At 46.3% G+C, this 18,818-nt stretch overlaps 1 protein-coding gene across 1 annotated transcript; it reads left to right on the forward strand.

Annotated features, from left to right (window-relative positions):
* Positions 1 to 1,475: 1,475 nt before the first annotated feature.
* On the forward strand, positions 1,476 to 18,513 carry LOC309569126 (extracellular matrix protein 1-like; the record flags this gene model as incomplete). The annotated part of the gene is made up of 6 exons (XM_082274888.1): positions 1,476 to 1,524; positions 6,144 to 6,433; positions 9,090 to 9,551; positions 10,495 to 10,715; positions 15,233 to 15,320; positions 18,241 to 18,513. The coding sequence occupies 6 exons, from the start codon at positions 1,476 to 1,478 to the stop codon at positions 18,406 to 18,408; spliced, it is 1,278 nt and encodes a 425-aa protein (XP_082131014.1). The 3' UTR covers positions 18,409 to 18,513.
* Between the last annotated feature and the right edge of the window lie 305 nt (positions 18,514 to 18,818).

Raw genomic sequence — 18,818 nt, forward strand, 5'->3', positions numbered from 1 at the left:
CACCAGTTGCCCCACCCAAATTCCACCCTGCCCCGCCGCTAAACAATCCCTCATAAATTATCTCATGAAATTACACTGTTAAATGTTTTATGCAGAATAACTTTACAAAAATAAATATTAAAAACAACTTCATCAGTGCCCATCAGTGCAGCCTCATCAGTGCCCATAAATTCAGCCTATCAGGGCTCATAAATTCAGCCAATCAGTGCTCAACAGTGCCCATAAATGCAGCGTATCAGTGCCCATCAGTGTAGCATTATCAGTGCCACCTCATTAGTGCTCATCAGTGCCCATCAATGCAGCCTATCAGTGCTCAACAGTGCCCATAAATGCAGCCTATCAGTGCCCATCAGTGCCCATCAATGCAGCCTCACCAATGTCCATCAATGCAGCCTCATCGGTGCCCATTAATGCAGCCTCACCAATGCCTTTAGTGCAGCCTCACCAGTGCCCATCAGCACAGTCTCGTCAGTACCCACCAATGCAACTTCACCATTGCCCATCAATGCAGCCTTACCAGTACCCATCAATGCCCACCAATGCAGTCTCACCAGTGCCCCTTAATGCCCATCAATGCAGCCTCAGCAGTGCCCATAAATGCAGCCTATCAGTGTCCAGCAGCACATGAAGAAGAGAGCCAGCCGGATCATCACACAGATTGGGGATCGCCCGGTATGACAGCTTTGATTTTAATTGCCCGGCGCCCGCAGTCAAACACAGTCCCGCCTCCTGGATCAGCTCCTATGATAGACGTCAAACGTCCCGGCTTTGGACCAGTGTGATGTCTATAAAAGGAGCTGGTCCAGGAGGCAGGACTGTGTGTAACTGTGGGTGCCGGATGATTCAAATCAAAGCTGTCACAGCGGCCGATACCCACTCTGTATGATGATCTGGCTGCCTCTCCTCTTCCTCTCCTCTCTCTTCCCCTGGCCGATCGTTGGGAGAACAGCTCCCATTCAACCGTGCCTACCAGCAGGGATCGCCCAACCTCCCGAGGCAGCTTCACACTCGCCCTAAAGCTTTTTCTACTCGCCAAATGCGAGCAGGCTAATGGGAAATTTTGAGGGCTGCTTTTGGGATGTGTTTCGGGAGTTTCCAATGATTCTGCTTGCAACTGTATTTTCGCCTAGGCTAGAATCTAGGAAGTGTGGGGAGGGTAACCCCAAAAAAAGTTTAAAAAGGTGCCTAATTGTCAGAGGAGGGGGAAGTGTGAAATGATTAAAAAATTGAAAATGAGTCGAAGGGTGAATGAATGCCCACTTTAGGTAGAATCTCTCCCTTGCCCGTAATTTCCCTCAACTCATGTAATTTAAAAGGCATTTAGGTTTCAATTGAAAGTTTAGTAGAATTCTTTTTTTTTTTTCTTAACAAGCATAGCTGCTATTGTGGACTTAGCATTTGAAAATAAATATGCCGTTATCCTTCACTCTTCAGTCATTAGCCCAGGCCAAGCATGCAGCCATTGAAGTGTCACCATGAAGTGGATGTTGGATAAGATTGACATCTCTGGACCTTCAGAAAGAAGTCAGCAAATCGGCTCCCTTGTTTTCTAATACTGTGGCCTGTTTGTGGGTGGTATAGGGCTCTGGGGTTGTGTGCTTTAGGCTTACTGAGCTCATCAGGAAAGATTATAGTCACATGTCACCATACGCCAGCTGCTATTGTTAGTTAATGCCCGAGCACACACACGAGGCGTTCCTGTTTACCATCCAGGTGAGGTTACATCCAAATATCCAACACAAATATAGGGCTATCCCAAGGGCTGCTCAGGAACACACACAGTGTTTATCCCATATAGGAAACAATAATACGTAAAGGCCCAGTAACCCATATCAACAAAATCAATTTTCATTCTTTTTATTGCCAATGAACGGTAAAGTCTAATTTCTATCAGTATTTTGCACATGGTGGTAAACCCTTGCACTGCCCTGTTCCTGCTGCTCCCTGAACTTTATCTTGCTCAAGTAGAATTCTCAACATTCCGACTTCAAATTAAAGATGCCCACATAGGATGCAATGCCATTGGGCGATCTCTGTATTATCACCTTTTAGATCACTAAAATTAGCCATACACATATACATTCCTCCCTCTATTCTTTTTTTTTTTTTTTTTTTTTACAAACAAGGAGTGCTTTATTGAGTAAAACATAACAATACAAGAAAACAATATCCAATAGTCAACACATCGTGAGGGTCAAGGACAATACAGCAAAGTGAGCAGTATAACATAGCATGACACAGTGCAAACACCATTTGCGCACCAAGTATTCCCGTACCAGTAGCGTCAGAGGAGGGGAAGGAGGGGGGGTGGGGGAGAAAATAGAGGGGGGGGGCAGAAGAGGAAAAGTAGGTAAGAAGGCCATGAGAAGAAGCCGGGGGGGGGGGGGGGGGAAGCAGAAAAAGGGAGAGGGAGAGAATACAGGCCACTCGACTCAGTCGGCAGTCCAAGGCGCCCACACCTTATCAAATTTCCAAGAACAACCTCTACTCATATAGGTTAATTTGTACATAGGCAGGTCCGCATCTACCAGCTTGAGCCAGGACGACACAGCTGGAGGAGAGGCGGAGGACCATCTAAGAAGTATATCTTTCTTTGCTTAGTAAAGAAGGTACAAAAGCAACAGCTTAGAGTGATGCGAGCGTTGGTCATCATCATGAATACCCAGTAATGCCAATGCAGGGGAGACCTTCCTCCATCTATTCTAAACCGTGTTGATGAAGGGTCTTTCAAAAGAAGGAAAGGGACAGTTTACTGTCCTTCAGGCTTTAGGGGTGCCAGGCTGTGGCCATTAATAGTAGAATATGTCCCGGCATCAGTGCCCCATCCTTGATTTTAATGAGAAGATTGATGGTGTCAGTAGGGGGAAAGGGGTCTCCATCATTGGGGTCAGTTGGGGGAAGGAGGTCTCCTTCATTGGGGTCAGTTGGTGGAATAGTGCCCAAAGGGCCACATCCGGCCCCAGGGCTGCAGTTTGGAGACCACTGCTATAGCTTATAGCTAGCTTACGCAGCGGTCAGAAGACCCAACCTGTCACTCCATCTGATAGGTTGTTAGTCAGTTAAGGTCATGCCAGCCTGCATACTCAGATAAAGATCTGGTGTGGATTTTATTTTTGTGTGGGTCTGGTATATGAACTTCATGTGACTCCACGCCATTTATTTTTTATTTTTTGCATGGGGTCCCCCTTAAATTTATAACAGACCAGAAGGACCGCGTAAAAATTATGAAGAGGGAACACCACCGATCTCTGGACACTTTGTTTACATTGCCACTGATTCCCACCATATAAATGAATGGGTCTGGGTGACGCTTCTGGTTGCTAAGGAAGCAGTGGATGCCGGCACTGCCATTTCCTAAACCTTGATAGTGGCGGAAGGAAGTGGTTATATATAGTAGCAGGAGAATAAACCCTACCATAGATGATGTGCAGCTCCTGCTGAATGGGCTGCTCATCTGACATGTGTACAAATGTCTGAATAAGTAAAGTTTGGTCTGAGCCAGTGTTTGGACCAAACCAGACCTCATCCTCAGTCACCAGATATGTTGCATGGACTAAGGGAAAATGACCTGTCTGTAGCATAGGCCCCAACTTGTACAGAGACCCTTGGAGAACTATGAAATATTCATCTTGCTTGGTCTTCGTTGTTTCAACAAGATGATACACAGGGGTCATGAGTACAGGGTGTGAACATGCTTGCCCAGATAATTCAATCATTAAGGTTTATACCCCAATCTTTGCATAGAACAATTACAATGTAGTAAGATGATCTGTGGGTACTTTGTTTTTGGACACTTCTTAGAACATCAAGAACTGTGATTGTAGGAAATCAGGTGTATAAACTGGAGAGGTGTCCCCTAGGTGGCTGACTGATTAGTATAGCAGGTAAACCTTAGGGTAGAAATGCCCCAAAGTACATATTTACTATTGTAATTGTAGTACCCTACAAGGTGGGTCCTAGGCAAATTATAGTGGGCCTTAGCTGCCTAACAGCAGGGCCATGATTTTCAGCTGGGCTGTCATGTCTCCCAGGTGTGGCCATTGAGACTGGGGAGTCTCCCCATTCGCTCCAAGAGAGGGCTCTCATTGGGCAGTGGAGGAAACCCAATCAATGGCATATTCAGGCCTGTATCTACCCCAGAAAGGCCGATTCTGCCGCACAGGATTCTGGGAGTGGGTATAAGTTTGAGGGGAGTGCATGATGCAGCATCTTTGGCAAGAAGGAGTTCCAGGAGGGAGAGTACGGCTGTCTCTCCTCCTGTCAGCAGGATCGGGTGTCCTGGGTGGCTTGTCTGAGGGGACGGAGTGAACTGAACTGAGCTGCAGAGAGGATCCGGTGTGCCGAGGACCAGCGGAGCTGAGGGGGTCCAGTTTCAGGAAAGCATTCCAAGTTCGTGAGTACTGTAAACTGCCCCTGGGGGTCTGCCTAGCAGAGGGGACCACTCCGGTGAAAGTCCAAGGGATTCAGGAGCCAGCTAGCAGTAAAGGGGGTGCCAGTGTTGACCCTGAAAGTTCAGAGGGGGTGCCTAGTGAGAGGACCCTGAAGTTCAGAGGGGGTGCCTAGTGAGAGGACCCTGAAGTTCAGAGGGGGTGCCTAGTGAGAGGACCCGGAAGTTCAGAGGGGGTGCCTAGTGAGAGGACCCGCAAGTTCAGAGGGGGTGCCTAGTGAGAGGACCCTCAAGTTCAGAGGGGGTGCCTAGTGAGAGGACCCTCAAGTTCAGAGGGGGTGCCTAGTGAGAGGACCCGCAAGTTCAGAGGGGGTGCCTAGTGAGAGGACCCGCAAGTTCAGAGGGGCCGGGGGTGCCTAGTGAGAGGACCCGCAAGTTCAGAGGGGGTGCCTAGTGAGAGGACCCGCAAGTTCAGAGAGGGTGCCTAGTGAGAGGACCCGGAAGTGTAGAGGGGGTGCCTAGTGAGAGGACCCGGAAGTTCAGAGGGGGTGCCTAGTGAGAGGACCCGCAAGTTCAGAGAGGGTGCCTAGTGAGAGGACCCGGAAGTGTAGAGGGGGTGCCTAGTGAGAGGACCCGCAAGTGTAGAGGGGGTGCCTAGTGAGAGGACCCGCAAGTTCAGAGGGGGTGCCTAGTGAGAGGACCCGCAAGTTCAGAGGGGGTGCCTAGTGAGAGGACCCGCAAGTTCAGAGGGGGTGCCTAGTGAGAGGACCCGCAAGTTCAGAGGGGGTGCCTAGTGAGAGGACCCAGAAGTTCAGAGGGGGTGCCTAGTGAGAGGACCCGGAAGTGTAGAGGGGGTGCCTAGTGAGAGGACCCGGAAGTGTAGAGGGGGTGCCTAGTGAGAGGACCCGGAAGTTCAGAGAGGGTGCCTAGTGAGAGGACCCGGAAGTTCAGAGAGGGTGCCTAGTGAGAGGACCCGGAAGTGTAGAGGGGGTGCCTAGTGAGAGGACCCGGAAGTGTAGAGGGGGTGCCTAGTGAGAGGACCCAGAAGTGTAGAGGGGGTGCCTAGTGAGAGGACCCGGAAGTTCAGAGAGGATGCCTAGTGAGAGGACCCGGAAGTGTAGAGGGGGTGCATAGTGAGAGGACCCGGAAGTGTAGAGGGGGTGCCTAGTGAGAGGACCCGGAAGTGTAGAGGGGGTGCCTAGTGAGAGGATCCGGAAGTGTAGAGGGGGTGCCTAGTGAGAGGACCCTGAAGAGTTAAAGTGTACAGTGTGCAGTTACAGGAGCTACCTCAGTCAGTGAAGGGCTGGGGCGAGCTGTTTACAGGACTTTTGAGCTAACCAGAGTGTCAAAAGTCAAGTTCAAGCACAGTTCAGCAAGTCAGTATTTTTCAAGCGCCAGCAAGCGTTGGTCGGCATCCAGCTGGTGTTAAGACACCGCTAACAGGCATTTTTCTGCAAAGTGTCCCAAGTTGTACCTAGTTGAGCCAGAGGAGTATCCCACTCATTCCCTTCTCCCATCCCCATTATCAAATAAAACAAACCAAAGATGCCGGAATGGTCATTGTCTCCAATCTTACACTTGGGTATTCAGCCTAAATGGGCTGAAGGTGTCACCGGTAACAATGGCAGACCCATATCAGGCCCAATGCCTGGAAAACCTGTATTGTTGTTGTGTGTTTAGTATTCTACTGGTATTTTCTGTATATATTCTGGTTGCTGCTAATATTAATGAGCATATCCCTTGTCTCCTCTTGTAGTTGACCTTCCTCTCCTGATCCAGGGTGAACCAATATTTTCACCACGTGGCAGAAGGCCCGAACCAATCAAAAACAGCAACCTGAAAGATTTTCCTCCAGGGAAACCCAGTAGAGCCAATATCGGCAATATCTGCAGGAAGACGCGGCCAAAAATTTCATATGGTGTCGAGAACCTTCCCCAAACAGGGTTCTCTCACCTCAGCAGACAAGGGAACGCCATTAACAGTGTGGAGGAGGGATACGCCAGGTGCTGCAGTCAATCTGAGAAACTGCGCTGTGCACTGGAAGCGGTAAGTTTCCATGTTAATCCTCTCATTCAGTAAACAGGCAGACATGACCAGTTTAAAGACCCAGTAGAGTAGAATTTTATAGCACAAAAAATATTCATCAAAAATGTTATATGAATTCCTGTCCACCATATTTGGCTTTGACAGTTATACAGCACTTAATTGTCTGGCAGACCTAAACCATGTCCTGAAAAAAATGTAGGAAGTTACTTGACCTAAAGGGAAGACTTGCAAAATGGGAGAATTGTATCTTGGTTTACCGCTATGAAGGGTAATATGTTGAGGGAGGTGGTAGAGACCAAACCAAATTGGTGAAATTGATATTTCTGCACAGCAGTTACAGATATGAATACCAAGATCTCAGTCACAGTATGTATGTATCCTATTTACCATCTGCAGACCACAGCTGGCAGTTCAGATGAGTACTTCCTCCCTTAAACTGTGCTATACAGTAACCTAAAGATCCAATTACACAGACCATAGAATGAGTCCCATTAAGAAGGCACAACACTCCTTGTCTCAGAAGAAGTGTAGGGACTGTAAAAGTCAGATGGTCTTGTTTCTCCTCGGTGAAGCTTTTCACAAGATTTTGGGGTCTGGCTTTTGGATTTTGTTCTCATTCAGCCAAAAGGGCATTTGTAAGTTTGGGTACTAATGCGACCTGGTTCTCATTCAGCATTCCAGTTTATCAAAAAATGTGTTCAGTAGGGTTGAGGATAGGGCTCTGTAAACCACTCAATTTCCTCTACACCAGGGGTGTCAAACTGTTTCATCGCAAGCCGCATCAGCAGTATGGTTGCCCTCAAAGGGCCAGTTGTATCTGAGGCGCGCAACATACACAGTGCAGTTCTATGGATACCCTAAGCAGAGTGCAGAGTTTAGGAGTTGCTACATACAGAGCGCATGGCTCAGGAGTGGGCTGCATACAGAGCGCATGGCTCAGGAGTGGGCTGCATACAGAGCGCATGGCTCAGGAGTGGGCTGCATACAGAGCGCATGACTCAGGAGTGGGCTGCATACAGAGCGCATGACTCAGGAGTGGGCTACATACAAAGCGCATGGCTCAGGAGTGGGCTACATACATAGCGCATGGCTCAGGAGTGGGCTACATACATAGCGCATGGCTCAGGAGTGGGCTACATACAGCGCGCATGGCTCAGGAGTGGGCTACATACATAGCGCATGGCTCAGGAGTGGGCTACATACATAGCGCATGACTCAGGAGTGGGCTACATACAGCGAGCATGGCTCAGCAGTGAGCTACATACAGCGCGCATGGCTCAGGAGTGAGCTACATACAGAGCGCATGGCTCAGGAGTGAGCTACATACAGAGCGCATGGCTCAGGAGTGAGCTACATACAGAGCGCCTGGCTCAGGAGTGAGCTGCATACAGAGCGCCTGGCTCAGGAGTGGGCTGCATACAGAGCGCCTGGCTCAGGAGTGGGCTGCATACAGAGCGCCTGGCTCAGGAGTGGGCTGCATACAGAGCGCCTGGCTCAGGAGTGGGCTGCATACAGAGCGCCTGGCTCAGGAGTGGGCTGCATACAGAGCGCCTGGCTCAGGAGTGGGCTGCATACAGAGCGCTTGGCTCAGGAGTGGGCTGCATACAGAGCGCCTGGCTCAGGAGTGGGCTGCATACAGAGCGCCTGGCTCAGGAGTGGGCTGCATACAGAGCGCCTGGCTCAGGAGTGGGCTGCATACAGAGCGCCTGGCTCAGGAGTGGGCTGCATACAGAGCGCCTGGCTCAGGAGTGGGCTGCATACAGAGCGCCTGGCTCAGGAGTGGGCTGCATACAGAGCGCCTGGCTCAGGAGTGGGCTGCATACAGAGCGCCTGGCTCAGGAGTGGGCTGCATACAGATCGCCTGGCTCAGGAGTGGGTTACATTACGTATAGAGTACAGGGGTGTGCTGTAGTGTGCAACCCCAACCCCTCTCCCAAAGCTTCCTCACATCTCTCTCCTATCTGCTCAGGTTCTAGTACCTTGCTTTGTAGGCAGTTCTGCCTCACCTTGCAGGGACATCATTCTCGATCCGTCTCGATTTTGTCCCGGCCATGAGTTTGTGCATGGATCTGTTAGTTCCGGGATCTGCTGAGAGCAAAGCTGTCCCTTGTAAACACTTTGGGGTAACAGTCACAGTGGGGAGCGTGACTGGAGGGTGAGAGCCAGAGCTGGCGGAATGGACTTCGGCCACGTTGCGGCTGCAAAACTGGGTGTGAGGGCCACTTCACAAGACCTGGAGGGCCGGATTTGGCCTGTGGACCTTGTGTTTGACATATGTGCTCTACACCAAGCTCTTCAAGCTATGTCTTTATAGAGCTGGTTTTGTGCACCAGGGAAAACGGCCACATTGGAATAGAAAAGGGCCTTCCCCAAACTGCTGTCAAATGGTTGGAGATGCACAGTTCTCTAAAATGTTTTTGCTTGCTTTAACTTTCACTGGAAAGATGAAGACATAATCTCAATAATTTGGCCATGTAGTTGTAGGTGTGATGGTCAGGTGTCTATAAATGGCCATATATGCTATGTGTAAAATATCGATTTCTATAAAAAAAAAAAAAAAAAAAAAGAAGCAGTTTATAAATTACCAAAAGAATACATCCTAAAATTGACCAGCTATACTTTTGTTGCAGTAATGTAATCATCTGCTCTATTCTAGTGGGAAAATGCCATGGACGATTTCTGCACGGAGGAATTTACCATAAAGACTCGTCACTTCCACTGCTGCAAGAAGACTGGTGTAGAGAGGGAGACCTGCTTCACCGATGAGGCCCCAAACCCCAACTACATCAGCTCTGCTCCCTTGCAGGAAATCGGCAGTGCAGACATCCCATCTGTGCCCATGCCGCGGAGCATTAAACCTTGCTCTCCTCGCTCACCCATGTGCCTAAATAACCCAGAAGGCAAATACAGGATTTCAGACCTGGCCTTCCCACCAGGAGAACCCAAAGCCAGCAACATACAGAACCTCTGCAAGTTGAGGAAATACCGCCCTCTGTACTCTGACCTGCCCAAAAGCGGGTTTGGGCACTACTTACGTCGGGCTAAAGCCATCAATCACATGGAGAATGCATTCAGAAAGTGCTGCAAGACTGAAGATGTGGCCTGTGCACATAGCGGGGTCAGTGACACCACCATCTATAGTGTTTTTTTTTTTCTTTTTCATATGTCCTTTTATGGAAAGGGTTGGGGGGTATGGAAAGGGTTGGGGGGGGGGTGTATTGTTTTTTGTGGGGTTTTTTTTCTTTTATTTTAAAACGGTTTTTATTAAAGGCAAAAGAAACATGGTACAGCAATATGCAGTGGAAACAGTAGGTACATGCCTAGATAAAACAAGGCGCATTGAGATACAAAACTGCTGTATATAACACACAAACAACATGTAGCAAATGCAATACGTATATGGGATCGACCCGGCGTCTCGTCTGGGATGCAATGAGGGTGCGCTCAAGCTGTAGGTGTGGCCGAGGCCACGCTGAGTGGATGGACCCCCACACAGAAGGGGTCTCAACCAAAACCAAGGTATAGCTCTTAAGTGGGTACACCAGGGGCGGAGTGGGGGGGTGCTGGGTTGGCAGGGTTGGAATGAAAGTGAGGTAAGTTGGGGAGGGTCGTGGGGGTATCAGCAGGTGCCCGGAGGGAGCCTCGAACCCCCTTAGGGGCCCAGGTGGGAAAAGAGAGCCGGTAATGAGGGCGACCAATCAGGTGAGTACAAGGCTGTCGTCAAGGCCCGGTGGAAGGCAATGGTCAATCCAGGGTCGCCAGAGCCTTATGGGGTTTTTTTTAGGACATAAACATGCATTCTGATTTTTAAAAAAAAAATGTCTTAAAGTTTACTATTTATCAAGACAAAGTGATGTCATGCCTCAGGAATGTCAAAACATATTGATCTTCATATTTAGATCCAAAAACATTAATACCTGGAGCTCTAGGGCTCTTCTGAAAACCTTTAACCACCACATGACATTCATCAACTTGTCGGGAGCATAGGTGTCCCATTATAACAATGGTGGACCTTTGTGACCTGTGTTTTTATCATCTTTTATGTCTCTTTTGTGTCATAGTGGCAGAAGGCTCTGTCCAAGTTTTGTGAAAAAGAGCAGGAAGTGAAGACCAAGCATTATGAATGTTGTCAGAAGAACGACCAAGCCAGTATGTTCCGCTGTTTTTCCAGTGAGGCCCCATTCCCAGAGTATGATAAAGAGGTGGAGAGCCTGAACCTCAGCAATATCACAGAGAGTATCCTGGAGAAGATCTGCTCAGAGTGCAAGCTCCTCACTAAACAGTACGTAATGTTCAATACATATGTCCCTAAATCGCCTGTAATGCCACCTCTTCTTCCAGGGACAGTCCTAGTTACCAGGACTTGTCCTTGGTAAATGGCTTTCCTAGAAATGTACCTTGTTTAAAAATGTTACACTTCTGCCTTTTTAAAATTGGTTAGTGTTGGTATGTACAACATATTGGTGGAGCACTGGACCCAAAGGTTGACTAAAGCCTCGTACACACGAGTCGAAATTCGGCCGGGAATTTTCGTCTGACAACCGATCTGCCGATTTTCGGCTTGTTAGTATGATGCTTCCGACAACCGACTCCGACTTTTCGGCCGAAAAAATCCTGGTGTGCAGGCTATAAAATTTTTGTCCACCGTCAAGACACGTCCGATTTTCGTGCAGTCAGTACAGATTTCGACAGGGAAAAATCTTATGAGCAAGTCTGGGCATGCTCAGAGAAGAAAGAACACAAAGAAAGCAAACCAACACATGACATCACTTCTGAAGTAGAATTTTGTCGTGTTGGAAAATTCGTGTGCAGTCTAGGCACATTCCAACCAACAAAACACAACTCTGGACAAAAGATGGACGACCGGTCGGCGGAAATTCGTTGCGTGTGTACTAGGCTTAAGGGCAGAAACCAGAATCCAATTTATCTGCCAACTAGGATATCCCAAAGGGTCTCTGTAGCAGTCTATAGCAGTGGTTCCCAACATTATTGAAATAAGGGCCCAGTAAATTCCTCCAAAACATGACCCAACAGTAAAAAAATAATACACAATAAAAGTAAGCGAATGCAAAATACTACATGTACTGAAATGCTGGGGTTGGGTGTCAATGTGGGGTGATGCAGATTCTGGAGGTTGTTAGGGGACTTTGCAGACGACTTGGTGACCCTCTAGGGGAATGACTTTTCTGCAGGGGGGCTAAGAGCAACCAGTCTCTGGAGGGGGCAGGGGGCACTGTTGAAGGTACTGTTAGACACTGTTGGACAGGAAGCACTATGGGGGTCTGGAGGCTTGGCAGTAGGGTAAAGGGGCACTGTGGGAGGTTGGGAGGCATTTTTGGGGCTGAGGCATCTTAGGAAGCCAGGGATCACTGGAGGGGTTGTAGGACACTTTGGACGATTTATGGGAAGCTGGAGGCATTGTGGAAGGTTAGGGTATCTGAAGAAGATGGAGGCAATGGCCCTGTGGTTGAGAACCTCTCGTCTTTAGATCTTTAGAAGGATGAGAGCCCCACAGTTTCACAACACAAAATTGAAAAACCTAAATTTCAAGGACTCGAAAGTTCCCTTTCATTGAGGCTAAGAAGCAAAATGGCTAAATATCAAATAATATTGGTCTATATGCCACAACAAACGTGTGCAATCTACCAGTTGCAAACATTAAGGGTAGTTCTAAATTCATTTCACTGCATTTCCTCTACTATAAATTTTTTTTTGCAATACATGTCTTCATTGTATAGTATAGGCCCTTTTTTTTTAGAATGCACACCCTTGTTAGTTTGTTTCCAAGCCCTGATAAAGGAGTTTTGAGCCACGAAAGGTGTTGACCTTTTGATTTTGTGCCATAAAATAAAATTCCCACTGGACCTAAGCTTTGTAATACTCATCCTTCAAATGTTCTTTATTCATATTTAAACACAAAAACACAAGGGATGGTCTGTGGGACTTTTAAAGAGACAGATACCAAATATTAAAAATTATACTAATTTATTGCACATCCTAATTTAAAAACTATAACATGGCGAATTTATCAGTAGAAAAACCATCAATAAATGATGAAATACAAATTCAAACTATATACAGCTTCATATGTGGATAATGATTTGTATTGTATAGATCCTGTTGTACACAATATCATATAGAAGCGACAGTCTGTGCTGCATACATCTCAACGCGTTTCATTAAATGTTAATTTGGCTTCATCAGGAGAAGCACAGATGTGTATAAATAATGCAGCAATATGGATCGTTGCGAATGACCCAACAAGGGTTTAAAATATTCCAACGGTCATTCCATCAAAAGAAGTTTTCGATAATGGTAATGAAATAAGCCCCCCCCCAAAAGACAAAATATATAGGGGTGCATAGCGCTTCCCCCCCCAGGAGTTGGGGAGGGGAGGAAAGTCAGATCACAGGCAAATCTCCAGCATTCCCTGTTAGTCCCGAGGAAATGTCGCTGTCTAAGAAGGTCAGAACGAAACCTGGCTGGTCATTTCGTTCTGACCTTCTTGGATAGCGACATCTCCCCGGGACTCCCAGGGAATGCTGGAGCTTTGCCTGTGATTGGACTTTCCTCCCCTCCCCAACTCCTGGGGGGGAAGCTCTATGCACCCCTATATATATTTTTTTTGGGAGGGGGGGATTTCTTCCATTACCGACCACTTCTTTTGATGGAATGACCATTGCAATATTTTAGACCCTTGTTGGGTCATTCGCAATGATCCATATTGCTGCATTATTTATATACATCTGTGCTTCTCCTGATGAAGAGAATTTAACATTTCACGAAACGTGTTGAGATGTGTGCAGCACAGACTGTCGTTTCTATATGATATTGTGTACAACAGGATCTATACAATACAAATCATTATCCACATACGAAGCGGTATATAGTTTGAATCTGTATTTCATTATTTGTTTTTTTTTTCTACTGATGAACTCCCCGTGTTATCATTGTTTTTAAACTTGGATGTGCAAACTAGGATGTGCAATAAATTAGTATAATTTTTAATATTTGGTATCGGTCTCTTTAAAAGTCCCGCGGGCCATCCCTTGTGTTTTTTGTGTTCAAATTTTGGACTGAGACACCTACTCATTCCATATATAATAGCATTTCTTTCTTATACTTCATTCATATTTAGTTGGCTCTAAAACCTCTTCTAAAGGATAATTTTAACCTAAAACTGATATCAAGCAGGAGGGGGGCCGAGAGCCGGAGCATTGCGTGTGTGTGTGTGTGTGTGTATAAGGCAGCAAAGTGATCAAGCAGGAGGGGGGCCAAGAGCCGGAGCATTGTGTGTGTAAGGCAGCAATGTGATCCTGCAGGAGAAGGGCAGAGAGCCATAGATATGCATGTAAATATCAATTAAGTAGTCTGCGGGATTCAAAATTGTGAGTTTAGTGTTCTGTGAGGTCCATAAGGTTGGCGATCACTGGTCTAAAGGACACAACAGCTCTTGGAAGTCGCAATTATGGTTTATGCTGCCACCTTGTGGGGTAAATACCATACTGCAGAATTTGTCTGCTTTGGAGCTATTCACAATTTATGTCTATTTGTAACTGTGTATAACCAAACAATCCAATTTATAATATACTATGTATTTATTGCACAACTTTATTTACTTTTCTTTGCTTAGTCAATGAAGCTGTTTATTACCAAGGGACTAGTATGCTGTCACCATCCATTCACAAGGAATTTTATTTTTTTTTTCCGATTTACATTTATGCTGATCAGCTTTGGTATAATCTTTTCATTGGTGCCCATAGGCATTATATGACAAACGGCCAAAAACAAGACAGACCAAAGCATGATTTAATGTCAATGGGGCTCTGCTGGTTGGGGGCTCATCCGGGATCTGACAGGTTGGATAAACACGTCAGCTAAAAGGCCATGTAAGAGTATTTCTCTACCCTGTGCCCTGGATAATCCATAGGAACCTATGGGAAATGTAAACCAGTGATGACAATAGCTCAGCTAAAAAAAATACTTTGGAAAGTCATGCCAAGTCTAGGACAACTATAGGGGACCCTGCTCCATTCCACCTAAAATAGAAACATCCGTTTTGGGTTGGAAGTGTCATAAGAAAGGAAATTACAGTAATAGCCAATCAGTAATACTTAATTACAGGTGTAGATGCAGCAATCTGGCTACGGCACATTTTATGTAGTTTGTACTTTTCATTCTTACACCTTACATTTGTAGTAAATAGTGTGTGTGTATTGTAAATATTATAATGTGTGTGATGGGTTCACATATTCATCAAAAAGTAAGGTAAGGCCACAATGGTATTTGGGAATAGATATTTATCTAATTAGGCATTTCAAAGAGGACTTGTTGACCAGAACAAAGACTGACCAAACCAGGTTGACCTTTACATATCAAAAGGGGCAGGTAATGACCCTGTGCAATGCTAAATTTTAATAAAAGACCACCACAGCCTTTGAGAGCCAACCTAATTAGTAGTCAAAAAATGCAAATTAGGAAATTTCCTGAAGGGTTTTATGACTGCAGTTGTCCATAGCGAAAGGGGCATTATCCACCCAGAAAGACAAAAGCAGATCAAAGGCCTAATAAAACTGGCCAATCAAATCGCTTATCCTGGTCACCAATGAGAAAAAAAAACTGTATATTAGAATTGGGTTGTTTTGGCTAAGTTATGACAGGAGAAGCTGGGTCATTGCAAGAATAACTTGCATTATAGTAATAATTAATTAATACCACTACTATTATATCACTACAACATTGTCTTATTTACTAATAGGTCCAACTATTTCTAACTGTCCTCGTTTTCCCTTATTCCAGGAAACAGTTGCCCCTTTTGGTATTGGGACTTAAAGATTCCTGCTGTGTCCTTCCCCAGGACAAGAGACTGACATGTGCACAAGAGCAGGTGAGGATACAGCTGTGTATGGGGGGGGGGGGGGAATGGGTCAGTAACGTTTGGTCACTGTTGAATTATTATGAGTGCGCCCTCTATGACTAAGAGCCATTGGGGTGGATTTACTAAAGGCAAATGGACAGGAAACTTTGCAAGTGCAGTTGCTCCAGAGCTTAGTAAATGAAGGGAAGCTCTGCTGATGTCCATCATCCAATCATGTGCAAGCAAAAATGGCTTCTTTTTTTTTCCCTTACATGCGATTGGGTATTCTTTGCAAAGTGCACAGTCTGTTTGCCTTTTAGAAAAACCAACCCCAATGTCTGAAGCTATAAGGTACAAAACCCAGCCTTGCTTGCTTTGCATGTTTAAACAGTGGCGGCCCGTCCATTGGGGGCGCAGGGGCGCCGCCCCCCCATCCATGCATCCGGCTCCCTAATCAACATGCAGATGCATGGATTCCAATAGGGTTTTTTTTTTTTTTCTTTTTGAAGCATGTGATTAGAACCAGATGATCTAATAGGCTTCAAAAAAAGGGTGGGCTCGGGGCGCAGAGCACTGCGCCCTGAGCCCACCCAGTTGTATTACAATAGCGAATGAATATTCACTATCAACACACTGATTCTCCTCCCAGCCAATCAGGAAGCTGGTCGTGAGACCCGTTTCCTGATTGGCTGAAAAGAGAAGCAATTTTACTGGCAAGAGAAGCGTTGTTCATGGTACCTGTATTTGAACATATCTAGTTTTAGGACTTCCTCCCACTTCATTTATGTAGCAGGTTTCTGGTGGGTGATTTTTTTTTAAACCCCCACCAAGTGCCAGCAGATGTCAGGCCTAAAAGTGAGCACTGGGATGTATGGCAGGGCATTGCAGCACCGTGTCTGCAGCATTTTGACCACAGCTGTCATTTGGGTTCTATGGATTCTTTTTGCTCAGAGAGTGATCACACTGCAGGAAGAAAGCTGCCCAATAAATACTCGACCTAACAAATCCTTGCTTTTTCCAGCATTTTTTTGCTGCATATGTTTGATAAGCAACAAACATAGTATGCCTGTGTAAAAGATTTGCAACATGTATGTCAGACACAGGAAAATCCTGCCGCCTCCTCAATGCCTTTGACTAATGCTTGAAGGGCTTGTAGGCAGGTGCAGTCTGTTTTCTCCACTGTAGGTGGCGCTTGACGGCAGCAACATTGCTGTTGGAGAGAAAGTCAAAAGAAACATGGTTCCTTTATGGCTTCCTGGGTCACTGGGGAAGCTATTCAAATGGATATTGCTGCCCCATGTGACTCTGGGAGCCATCTTGGGTCAGACAGAGCCTATTTAAGGCCCTAGCTCCCAGGCTTGGCACACTTTTTGCATGTGGGTAGTATAAGGAGAGGTCACCTGCCTGACAGGGACAGTGATTAGCAGTAGGGAAAGGTTCCAGACTGGTAGGGAAAGGATAGGGACACACTATGCTTTCTGGAAACATCCATAATTTGGGTACAGACCGGCCAGGCCACTCAAGACAGACTGTGTTGGCACATCTGAGGTCTGCTCTGTTACATTACATATCACTGTTGCCTTCTGTGACTGTTCCCGGTCCGGTGCCTTCCCAGCGGGCTTGTTGTGTATTGCTGAACTTAACATTAATATAAGTTCTGTTCTCTACAATTGGACTCCTGGAGTGTTTACTATCACCGAACCACACTGCGGGTACAGGCTAACGCACTTCAATTGCAAGCCAAGTGTTGCTTTGTGGCCCCATTGACTCTGAGTGTGAAAGGAGGTGCTTAGCAGCTGGTCACCAGCACCGTGGCCACTGCATGTGAACAGCCTCCTCTGGCTGTTATTTCACGGCTCAGCTGCCGTTTTTTTTTTACTCCCCCCTCCCCGGGCTGCCAATGTGAAAGAAACCTAACTGTTATCCACTTAAGGACTACCTCCACACAGACATACTGCAGCAGGACGGCCCTCTTGCGTGAACCGACGTACCTGTACATGGGCTCGTGGTCTAGGGCGCATGAACACAGCAGGAGCCAATCAGTGGGTCCGGGGGACGCTATGTCCGCTGAGACCTGCCAATTGTTCAGGGGAGAGGCAGAACGGTGGTCAAAAGAAGGTGGAGATTGTATGTTACTGCTAAGCAGGAACATGGATCTGTCTTCCTCCAGTTAGGCCATTCACCACACAGTTAGAAAGCACTCCCTAGGAGCACACTTAAACCCTTTGATCGCCCCTGATGTTAACCCCTTCCCTGCCAGTGTCATTACACTGATCACTGTATTGGTGTCACTGGTCCCCAAAAAGTGTCACTTAGTGTCAGATTTGTCAACCGCAATCACGTTTTTAAAAATCGCCGCCATTACTAGTGGGGAAAAAAATAAAATTACATAAAAATATCCCCTAGTTTGTAGATGCTATAACTTTTGGTGCACACCAATCAATACACTTATTGGGATTTTTTTTTTTTTACCCAAAATATGTAGCAGAATACATATTGGCCTAAATTGATATACAAGAATTTTTTTTTTTTTGTTTTGTTTATAGTGCAAAAAATAAAAACCGCAGACATGATCAAAAACCACCAAAGGAATGCGCTATTTGTGGGGGGAAAAAAAGGACCTACATTTATTTGGGTACAGCATCGCACATCCGCGAAATTGTCAGTTAAAGTAGTGCAGTACCCTATTGCAAAAAATGGCCTGGTCATCAAGGGATTAAATCTTACAGGGCTGAAGTGGTTAAGCAGAGAATAGGAGTCGGGCTGAGATGCGTTAGGAGCTCCCTCTAGTGGATAATCTACAAATCTTCAGAAATTATGTATAAAAAATTATGCATGAGCAAGCACTCGTGTGCGTTTTATTAAATACTGCTTTAATCACTTAACATATGTGCTCACTAAAAAATCTTTACCTTTAATGCTAATCCGTGCCCTATGGTTCTTGTTACAGAAAGAAAAATTCATGAATACGCTGTGCGGCCCCAAGATGGACTCTTGGAAGGACACTCAGAACTGCTGCAGCAAGGCTGAGCTGGAGAGGGGGGAATGTTTCAACTTGTACCTGCAGAATGTCACCATGGCCATCTCACACAGAATACAGAGCATAAAGGTGGAGTAGGACAATAGCAGCTCATCTGCAGCTGAAGACGTGCCCAGGCAGATAGCGACCCTGCACCCAGACCCACATGGAGGAATCCAATCCATCAAATTCCATTGGATGATGTCCCTGTGTAATATATGTCATGAATCTTATTTATCCCGGGAAAGTTTATGTACCATGGGGGGGAAGAGGGTCACCTGTATGTAGTCTGCTACTGCTTATAGCACAGCAAGTCACCATTGTATAGAATACATAACAATGGAGTTACTAGCCTTTGCATTGCATTGGCGGCTCCCAGACACATTTCTTGAATAGGTGGCGGTATCAATGGCATGGCTGGTAATGGGAGGGAAAAGGGAGGCTTATGCAAGATGGTGCCGTTAGACCATCAGTAGTGCCAGCCTTATAAATGCTTGTACCCAATCAGC

Source organism: Pelophylax lessonae (genome assembly GCF_965119305.1).
Source record: "Pelophylax lessonae genome assembly, chromosome: 13".
Lineage (NCBI taxonomy): Eukaryota > Metazoa > Chordata > Amphibia > Anura > Ranidae > Pelophylax > Pelophylax lessonae.